Source organism: Berghia stephanieae, chromosome 3 (genome assembly GCF_034508935.2).
Source record: "Berghia stephanieae isolate SIO BIC M18660-M18661 chromosome 3, UCSD_Bste_1.3, whole genome shotgun sequence".
NCBI lineage: Eukaryota > Metazoa > Mollusca > Gastropoda > Nudibranchia > Aeolidiidae > Berghia > Berghia stephanieae.
In genome coordinates this window covers 102,009,285-102,019,919 of record NC_088362.1, presented here as the reverse complement: position 1 = coordinate 102,019,919, position 10,635 = coordinate 102,009,285, and the positions used below count along the sequence as shown (strand labels likewise).

At 36.3% G+C, this 10,635-nt stretch overlaps 1 protein-coding gene across 2 annotated transcripts in view; it reads left to right on the top strand.

Annotated features, from left to right (window-relative positions):
* Positions 1-10,635, top strand: part of LOC144969004 (excitatory amino acid transporter-like) — a 121,246-nt gene that overhangs the window by 90,972 nt on the left and 19,639 nt on the right. For both annotated transcript variants that reach the window (XM_078907942.1, XM_078907941.1), the window contains one exon: positions 8,278-8,794. In XM_078907942.1, the coding sequence (XP_078764068.1) occupies positions 8,696-8,794 (99 nt within the window). In that variant the 5' untranslated portion in view covers positions 8,278-8,695. The remainder of the gene's footprint in view (positions 1-8,277; positions 8,795-10,635) is intronic.

The window sequence follows — 10,635 nt, the reverse complement described above, 5'->3', positions numbered from 1 at the left end:
CCTTCAATTAATTAATCACGCAGAATCGAGTTCTTTTGCAACCTCTTTGAACTTATTTTCATTGCGTATCCTACCTAATATTACAGATTGTGACAACTAAGCAGAAAGATTTTATTGAATCAACAACACAACGAGATTCGTTGTTTGCGGTTTGCTAAACTAACTTCTGCCGTTCACCGATTTAACGCCTGTTTGGATTTGTTTTGTTTTGTTTTTTATTGTTTTTTTTGTTTTGTTTTGTTTTTTATTGGTTTTTTTGTTTTGTTTTGTTTTTTATTGGTTTTTTTGTTTTGTTTTGTTTTTTTATTGGTTTTTTTTTGTTTTGTTTTGTTTTTTATTGGTTTTTTTGTTTTGTTTTGTTTTTTTTTTTTTTTTGGTTTTTTTGTTTTGTTTTGTTTTTTATTGGTTTTTTTGTTTTGTTTTGTTTTTTATTGGTTTTTTTGTTTTGTTTTGTTTTTTATTGGTTTTTTTGTTTTGTTTTGTTTTTTTTTTTTTTGTTTTTTTTGTTTTGTTTTGTTTTTTATTGGTTTTTTTGTTTTGTTTTGTTTTTTATTGGTTTTTTTGTTTTGTTTGGTTTTTTGTTTGTTTTTTTGTTTTGTTTTTGTTTTTTATTTTTATTTTGGCCAGAGATGTTTTACTTAGACTATAATATTTGTGATATAAAGATAACCCTCAACGAGCCTAAAGTTGTTAATTCTGGAAACTCAAAGAAAGCTCAGGTTTAAGGCTTTTTGAATATGGTTTATGGTCATGGATATTTCTGAACAACACCCCTCTCGCCTTTCCGTCTCAATGCATTAAATTTAATGTTGGTTCAACATCGACTCCCAAAATATGATTCAAAGTTGAAATTATCTTAAACATGAAATGTGATTTATTTGCAATTTATAAAAATAAATTATAATATTCTCGATAAAAGCATTGCGTTGAGGCAGGCTGGTTTTTTGGTTGGTCTTTTCGATCCTGTACTTTTCTCTATGCTTTCTCTGGCTCTGTTTCATTCACGTTTTTACAGATATTTATGTCTTATACCAGTCTCTGCTCCTATACTCTCTCCTTACCAACTATTGGAAAATCGTCACATTCGTTACGATACAACCAACGTTTTTCTTATTCAAGTTTTGTTTGCACATCATAAAATTTAAATAAAATGAACAGTGTGTTGAAGAGCATGTTTTGCTGAAGAAATTGTGTATCGGAAGAACTTTACTGCTATTATATCTGAGTAATAAAAAATCTATTTGAGTGTTAGTTGGGTGTGAAGTTTTGGGGACAGTCCTGAAAATGGCTGGTAAGGAGAGTGTTAACATATCACTTTGATTCATTCCTTTCATTTCTCGAGTTTGAATTTTATTTTCAACATCTGTATCATCCCTATATAAAACTAAACTTGAAGTAAAACAAATTAAAAAAAAAAAAAAAATAGGCGTTCCGTCAATTAATTCTATACAACAAAACAGGCTGTCCCATCCCCGGAGACCAGGGATTGCATTTGAATCTCGGTTATGTCCCTTTGTTTTGGTTTTAACAATACGCACACATAAAAATCTTGGCATTTAAGCTAATGGTTATAGCCTAGCACTATAGCATAATGGGTTTGTTATTAGTCTTGTGTTTTTATTTGTTGTTTTTTTTTTTTTTTGTTTTTTTTTTTTGTTGTTTTTTTTGGTTTGGGTTTTTTTGAGATACATTAAAATTGCATAATAAGTTGAAATAGTAGTTGTCATTGTTTAAAACCAATAAGCATAGATATTATAGGGACTATAAAAAATAAAATTATCTCACAACATTTCTTGATTTCTAATGATCAAATTTTATCTAAAAAGATAGATACGTTTTAAAATCTTTTTTAAAAGAATATTTTGAACCTAAAAATCTATTGTCCTCCGGCAGGCTGTTCCAAATTTGAGGTCCTGCAACTTGAAAAGATCTTTCGCCATATTATGTTTTAGCCTCACTTTCGGTTTTTTAAAAGACACTGACGTAGACGATCGTAAATTTCGCCCAGATGATTAAATGTTAAGATGATCTTTAACTCTCTCCTTACCAGCAATTTTTAGACTTTCCCCGGAAATTTCACACCCACCCAACACAGAAATAGACTTTTCTTACTCAAACAAAAAAGTAACAAATGCTTCTATACAGAATGTTGTTCAGCAAAATGATGTTTACAACACAGTGTTTAGTACTTATAGCTGTAATCAAAGCATTTCTTTAAATTGTGTGATGTACAAGAGAAATCAGAATGAGAAAATTGTCGTTTGTATCGTAACGAATGTGACGATTTTCCTCTGGTGGTACGGAGAGGGTTAAGGTAGGATGGCGCTTCGTCATTTTCTTTAGGGATTATTTAGTGACAAATGCATGCTATTTTATAATTAATAAATGCCTCAACAGGCAACCAATGAAGATTCATGAGTTATTGTCTAGTTTGAACAGCAGATCGATCTAGAGACAATACGGGCTGCAATGTTTTCAATGCGCTGTAATTTAGAAATTTGTTTCGCTTGAAGGCCTACGAGGAATAATCATTCATTTTGAAACTACAACTTAAAGTGTCTCTATTTCCGGTCGACGTGTACATATTTGAAGATCTAATCACAAAACGGAATTATGGCCTTGATTTAACAATAACATTGTTCTATTTTGCGTTGGTGTGAGAGTAAATCCATTACACCAATGAGCGCATAATAATTTGGGTTACCAGACCTGCAAGTCAGTACACGTCGGTCCCGATTTCTCAGTTAGTAGAGGAATCGTTTCACACACACACACACACACACAAACACACAGACACACACACACACACACATACATACATACATACAGACACACACACATACAGACACACACAAAAAATGATCGGTATAGATCTCCGTTATACTCGATATTTTGTTATGACCTCATTCCCCTTGTCCACCCAGCAGTGATTGGGTAGCCGAGTCTATTAGATATAATGGCGGGAATTACTTTTAATAGACTGCCATCCTATCCTAAGGGTAGCAAGCAATTGCTATTGTTCCTTTAAAGCAATATAACGCGGGATAAACTCTATCTCCGTGAGGGCTTCTGGCTCTTAAGGACTACAATAATATTATAATCGGACTCCATTCTCAAGGTGACGTTATTTCCAAATGGTAAATAAAGTCTCCTGCGGGCATGTGTGTTTATTTGAGTAAATGTCAAGTCCCTCAAATGAGCCAAAACTGTAAACAAGGCATCTTCATCATTCTCACCCAAGCAACTTTGTCAGAAACGTAAAGATAGTATGCGCTTGGCTAAGAAGCTCAAAACATTGCAATCCGGAAATATAAAGGATCAACACACAAAACTGTGTGTATCCATGAACGTTTATAGTCGGGTTAATACAGTTCAGTGAGCATTTCTCATAAACGCGGATGGCAAAAAACAATAACAAAGACCTCAGTGACGTCATCTTCGAACTATCTATAGCCATCCGCGTTTATGAGAAATGCTCACTGAACTGTATTAACCCGACTATAAACGTTCATAGATACACAGTTTTGTATGTTGGTCCGTTATACTTCCGGATGGCAATGTTATGAGCTTCTTAGCCAAGCGCATACTATCTATAAACTTCGGCTGGCCACGTGATCTGATTGGCCAAGTTATGCTCGAAAACGAAGAGTATACATATAATTAAATAACAAGTGGAGTGTATAGTATGTTCTTTATTGCGGTTTAGAAAAGGTATATTATTATGTTTACTAGAGATTTGGGAAATACGATGCCTTGTTATGATACTTCACTCATCCACAGAGCAATCATTAGCAGATGCAGGAAAGTATAAAGAGGTAGCCTACCCTATAATGACAATAGACATTTTTTATAATCCTTTTTCGTCCAAGAAAAATTATCGATAGACAAATGTGACCTCTAATTTTCCCAAAAAATCTGAAATCTGATCATTAATTGAAGTTGAAGTCTGAAAAAGACTCAGTTTTAACGTTTTCGGCAAGATTTCAGAACTGAAACTAAAGGTTTTCTGTCATTGTACTGCTGTTATATTCTTTGGCCTTTCGATGGGTTGATTGTAAACAGAGAATTAACACATGTGTTCACCCTTCTAGTTATATTTGGCACCCATGTGCATACAGACACACGGGGAAAAAAAACATTAAAACGATCTTACTTTGAGGGAATGTGAGCGACGTTGATTTATAGATAGTATGCAGATGACGTCACTCAGGCCTTTGTTATTGTTTCTGCCATCCGCGTTTGTGAGTTGTTCTCACTAAACTGTATTTACCAGACTATAAAAGTTCATGGTTACACAGAGTTTGTGTGTTGGTCCGTTATACTTCCGGATGGCAATGTTGTGAACTCCTTGGCCAAGCGCATACTATCTATATGTATCGTACCGGATTTTAGTGAACCCGGTCACAACGAGCCAAACGCTATAGATTTAGATTGCAAGATATGCTCGGACAATCATTATATTTATCAATGAACGCTGCTCTTTCGCTTAACAATAAATTATGGACATCAGAGTGCGACCGTTATAATCTATCGGAAACGAAATAAGCAAAATATTTCTTTTAAAACAATGAAATTATTTTTTTTAAGATAAACAACACGATTTTTTTTTAAACGCACACACACACACAAACGAGCTTTTGTATTTACGCAATGCATCTGATAAATGGGTTCAATCAAAGCGTTTTACAAACGTTACAAGCCAATTACAGCACTGCTTTTACATGTAGGACGAGACATGCCGCCTGAAAGGCGCAATTAACATATCTTTTTTGGCAGAGACAACGTTGTTTATATATAATATAGTATTTACCTGCCAGGTAATCATTTTACACCTGAGAGAGAAGGTGATTGAAGAGTCTTTCATTGGATTTCTTCTCTGCGCCATTCATTGCGCAAGCAGGACCAGCCAGAAGGCGTTTCGAAGCAATTCGAGTGTTGACAGATGATGTGTGATGACTCTAAGATGTACTACTCTTTTGCAAGGTTTTTTTTATAATAGGTATGTTGTGGGGGCTATGTGGTCTAGTGGTTTGACACTCGCTTTCGGATCGGAAGGTCCTGGGTTCGAGCCTCGCTCGGCGCATAGTTGAGTCCTTGGAGAAGGCTCTTTACTCACATTCTCTCACCGTACTCAGGTGTAAAATGAGTGCCTGGCCGTTAATAGCGTTGTCTCTGTCCGAAAAAAGATTGTAATATCGCCTAACAGGCGTCATGTCATTTCTCGTCCTACATGTTAACTGTTTCTGTTGGCCAAGGTCCTATTGTAAAGCGCATGGAGCACGATGCGCTATATAAAATCTCAATTTATGTTTGTTGTGTAATACGACCATCTTTTGTGAAAACTCGTGAGTGATAGACTTTTCTAAGATCCTATTTATTAACCAGTTAACGAACGTTCCCTGGAAAGATACATAATATATAAGGTTTGGCCAGAAAACTCGTTCTTCAAATATCGATCGATTTAAACGACTCGCAAACCTGGGAGCTCGCGAGGTCCCGGGTTTGAGAGTTTTTGCCAAGATGAGGGTAATTAATATAAAAGCAAAACGATATTTGAAAAACGAGTTTTCTGGCCAAATTTTAAATACGAGTTTTTCCAGAGTACGACAGTTAACTGGCTTTTTAAAACTCTTGGGGGGGGGGGGGGGGTATATAGCGCAATATCCACTAAATATGCTCCAAGCGCTTTACAAGGGGTCCTTGGTAAACAGCAACATTTAACATGATAACGGGACATGCCGCCTGTTAGGCGATATTACAATTTTTCGGACAAAGACAACGCTGTTAACGGCCAGGTGCTCATTTTTAACGGCCAGGTGCTCATTTTACACCAAAGAGAACGTGAGTAAAGAGCATTTTCCAAGGACTCAACTATGCGCCGAGCGCGAGGCTCGAACCCAGGACCTTCCGATCCTAAAGCGAGTGTCATACCACAAGACGACATAGCGGCACAAGATAAAAGTTTTTAAAATCCTATTGCAATTCATTTTATTTCTTGTATTTTTATTTCGGCATCGTCTGGCCCAAATCTTGAAGTCTGGGGTTCGATCTTCTGTTGAGTCAGGCTGATATTTTGGGGGGGGGGGGGGGGGGGGGGGGGGGGGGGGGGGGGGGGGGGTTTTGTTATATTTTTATTTCTGCTTTGTTTGGCATTCATTCATAAGCTCTTTTTCGGATGTTTGTATATGCGTGGAAGGTCGATCTGTGTTTGTATGTGTATGTGTTTCTGCATGTGTGTAGATGCGGGTTTGTGTTTGTATATGTGTGTATGTATGTATGTATGTATGTATGTATGTATGTATGTATGTATGTATGTATGTATGTATGTATGTATGTATGTATGTATGTATGTATGTATGTATGTATGTGTGTATGTATGTATGTATGTATGTATGTATGTATGTATGTATGTGTATGTTGTACGTCTGTGAGTGCGGGTATCTGTTTGTGCGGGTGCTTATGTCTGTATGTATGTGGCCGTAGTTGTATGTATGTTTATATAATATATATATATATATATATATATATATATATATATATATATATATATGTGTGTGTGTGTGTGTGTGTGTGTGTGTGTGTGTGTGTTTAAGTTCATGGATTCTCTGATACAGAAAGAATAATATGCGTACCATGGGATGCGGGCTCGTCGGCACATCATTGATAATAGCAGATAAATGGATCTGTATTGATGTAACTACACGTTTACAATATTAAAAGATGAAATAGAATAGTATTCAATAGTCTGATGTCACGTCCGCCCAGTTAAGAGCAGCTTGGTTCTGAACAAAGAAAATCGCTACTTTTTATTCTTCATGCTGGCTACAACTTTTTCACATGTCATGTGATCAGAATGTATAAAAGTCAAAACATGATCAAAGTTATAATGTTTTTCTCCTCTGGATACACTTTTATGCTCGTCGGAGAAGTAATTCATAAGGACGTCCGCCATTGTTCTCGATAGTGTTGAACCAGTTACTAAGTTACTATGCTTCATTACGAGGGCAGTGACGTCACGACAGTTGAACCGTATTCTTACCTTTCATATGCTAAATTCCCACGATTTGATACACATGTCAATTATTTTTAAATAAGAAACTTGTAACTATTATAAGTGACTTATTCAGGTTGTTCATTACATTATGAAGAGTGAACAGATTTCTATTGCAACATGCATTAGGCCTTGGTTTTTTGTTCGGTTTAACTCCCTATATACTTTTAAAAATTGAGCTTTATATAGCGCAATATCCACTAAATGTGCTCAATGCGCTTTACAAGGGGTCCCTGGTCAACAGCAACATTGTACATGTAGGACGGGACATGACGCCTGTTGGGCGATATTACAATTTTTCTGACAAAGACAACACTGTTAACGGCCAGGTACTCATTTACACCTGAGTACGGTGAGAGAATGTGAGTGAACGGCCTTTTCCAAGGACTCAACTATGCGCCGAGCGCGAGGCTCGAACCCAGGACTTTCCGATACGAAAGCGAGTGTCATACCACTAGACAACATAGCCGCACTTATGCCACGTGATCAACTCAAAAAAAACATTTTAAAAACTTTTTCACCAACAAAATGCTGCTGTTTTAACCCTGTGTTCACGTTAACATTTTTGAAAACAAAATTCCCTTTTTATTCATCTTCAGCGGATTTTTTTTGTGCGGGGTCTATCTCGAGAAAAAAAAAAACACACCGACACAACCCAGGCGATAGCCGTAGTGCAACGCCACAAAGTGAACAATTAGGGCTAAATTTCTAACTCAAAGAAAAGCAAACGAGCTGCCGACATTAGGGTTCGAACCCGGGTCTTCCATGCTGAAATTCAATGCCTTGTCCACTAGGTCATTTCCTCTCGCTCTCTCTCTCTCTCTCTCTCGCGCTCTCTCTCTCTCTCTCTCTCTCTCTCTCTCTCTCTCTCTCTCTCTCTCTCTCTCTCTCTCTCTCTCTTCCTCAGCCCCCCCCCCCTTTTTTTTTATTGGAGATTTTCAGCTTATTATAAAGTTTCAAACCTCTTGTTTTATTGTCGTTGTTATTCATTTCAGAAATGTTCTTTACATTTTCTTATTAATTTTGTTACTAAATATATATATATAATATATATATATATATATATATATATATATATATATATATATATATATATATATATATAAATCGAAATGGTCATGCATTGATTAAATTAGAGATGACCAACAGATGACCAACAACAAAAATGTTAAAATCATGTTTGACAGGTCTCAAAGACTAATTTTTTTCCTTTCTTTCTATTCCAGATCCATGATCTACAAACCCAAAACTCAAGCTGAAGAAACATTCAAATCTTTCATGGATGAAAAGAGATAAGGGGTTTATTTAAATTGTGGCAATCTATTTTAGATTCATCGGATATATCCACCATCTCATTCCATTTCCACTATCAGTAAAAGGAAATTATTTCATTTACCCAATTTACATGCCGGTCTATGTGGAATTCAAAGTGAGATAATTATTCGTTGAATTAAAATTTCGTTTCATTCGGATCCATTAGATTGTATTTAATCCTTCAGTGGCTACAACTAAAAACGTAATCGGATAGATTCCATCTATTAACCTGCACTCAACGTAAACTCCAAGACCGTTCAGGATTGTACGAGTGCTATTACTAATTGCTGGAAGTACTTTTAGTAATCAGTCGAAAGAGGGACAGCAAATATGGCGGAAGCGGACCAAGCCGGAAATCCGATGATGGGCGGCGACGATACCAAGGTCAGACCTGACATGCAAATGGGCGGTGGAACGACAATGACTAAGGTTGGACTCCACTTTATTTATTTTCCTCGCTCCCCTATTCAAATCCTTGTCCTTTTTCTTCCTCTCGCCTGTTCCTACTCAAATTCCAATCCACGCTCAATTTAGCATTTATATTACTCTTCATTCTCATTTTCCTATTTTTCATCCTCTCCATTTCTATTAAGGGTAGACTGAAAAGTATTGACGCCGCGCTTGTATTTACAACACTAAAATCTTAGATACGAAATTGGATTCAATAGTCTGATGTCACGTCGCTCAGCATCGGCGGTCGTCGTGGTTCTAAACAAAGAAAATTGGTACTTTTTATTCTTCATGTTAGAACTTTTCATATGTCTTGTGATTAGATTGTGTAAAAGTCAAAACATGATCAGATTTATAATGGGTTTTTTTCCTCTGGATATACTTTTATGTGCTCGTCGGAGAAATATTTCATAAGGGCGTCCGCCATTGTTCCGATAGTTTAGAGACAGTTACTAAGTTACCATGCGTCATTACGAAGGAAGTGACGTTACGACTGTTGAAGCGTATTGACAAAGGTATCAAAACGAAGCTTATTTTACCTATGTCCTTTCAGTTAATCATTTTTAAGTTCAGCATAGCCACCGTTCCCATTCACAAAGAGCCACCAACGACGAATCAGTTATTGAATTGCATCGCGTCGAAGAGTAATTCAAGTGGCAAACTTCGACTCTACCGAGTCACCTAATCCTGCACCTCGCCACGACCGCCAAGGTATGCCCCCTTGAGGTGTCTTTTATCATTTGGAGCGAAATCGGAACTGTTATGGGGTGTTCTGCGACTTCAAGAAAATTCCTCTTCCAATGGGATCATGCGTTTGTCTGAGCATTTTATGTATCCAATGGACACATGCCTTTCTGTTTCTCGTATTTAGGCAGACTTTGCCTTGGAGGTTCAAATCGGGGAACGCGGTTCTAAAAGTACATTTTTTTAAAACCCCTCTCTCTCTCTCTCTCTCTCTCTCTCTCTCTCTCTCTCTCTCTCTCTCTCTCTCTCTCTCTCTCTCTCTCTCTCTCTCTCTCTCTCTCTCTCTCTCTCTCTCTACTGACGATGAAAATTGCTTCTTTCTTTTAAAATAACACATTTTAAGTCATTTTCTGCAGAAAGGTGCCTGAACTGGAACATAAAATAGCCTTTCACATTCTTTTTTAGGCAATTCAATACAGTGACATAGAAATAGTAAATGTAACCAAGAGTAAATTATTTCGAACCAACATAAATTGTCTGTGCAAGTATAAAAAAATAGCAAAACACATTTTCCTACTTATGTAGATTCCTTGTAAGAATACAAACAAGAAAAGGCATCACGTTGGAAAAGAATAAATACGACATGAGAAATAACAGTTGAAATAACTTTCTTGCTATTTCGTTACGTTCTGTAGAATACGCTTCTTGAAACAATCACAAACCAACGGAAAATATTGTCAATTACAACAATGTTACAACAAACCCATAATTGCGTCCAGTTATCAGACCTACAAATTAATGCACGTCGATATCAACTCTTCGCTGCTCGTTTGGAACAAGGGAGTGTTTATTTCATTCTTACACTGCTTAAAGCACAGTCAATTGAGGGTCTGTTGCAAAGGCAATACACTTTATATTGTTTTTCGATGAGCAAGTTCGTCGTATCCCTAAGTTTGATGACTTTGTGAGAATAAATTTAAGCCATTTTAAAATTTAAATTTAAAGTTCTTACCTTTTGTCCTGAATTATAATGTAATGTATATATCTATGTATCCTTGCCTAACGCTCATGTCACTTTTTTAACATTTGATATAAAATGTAAGAGTTAAATTATATCTTTATCTTTCAATTTTTTA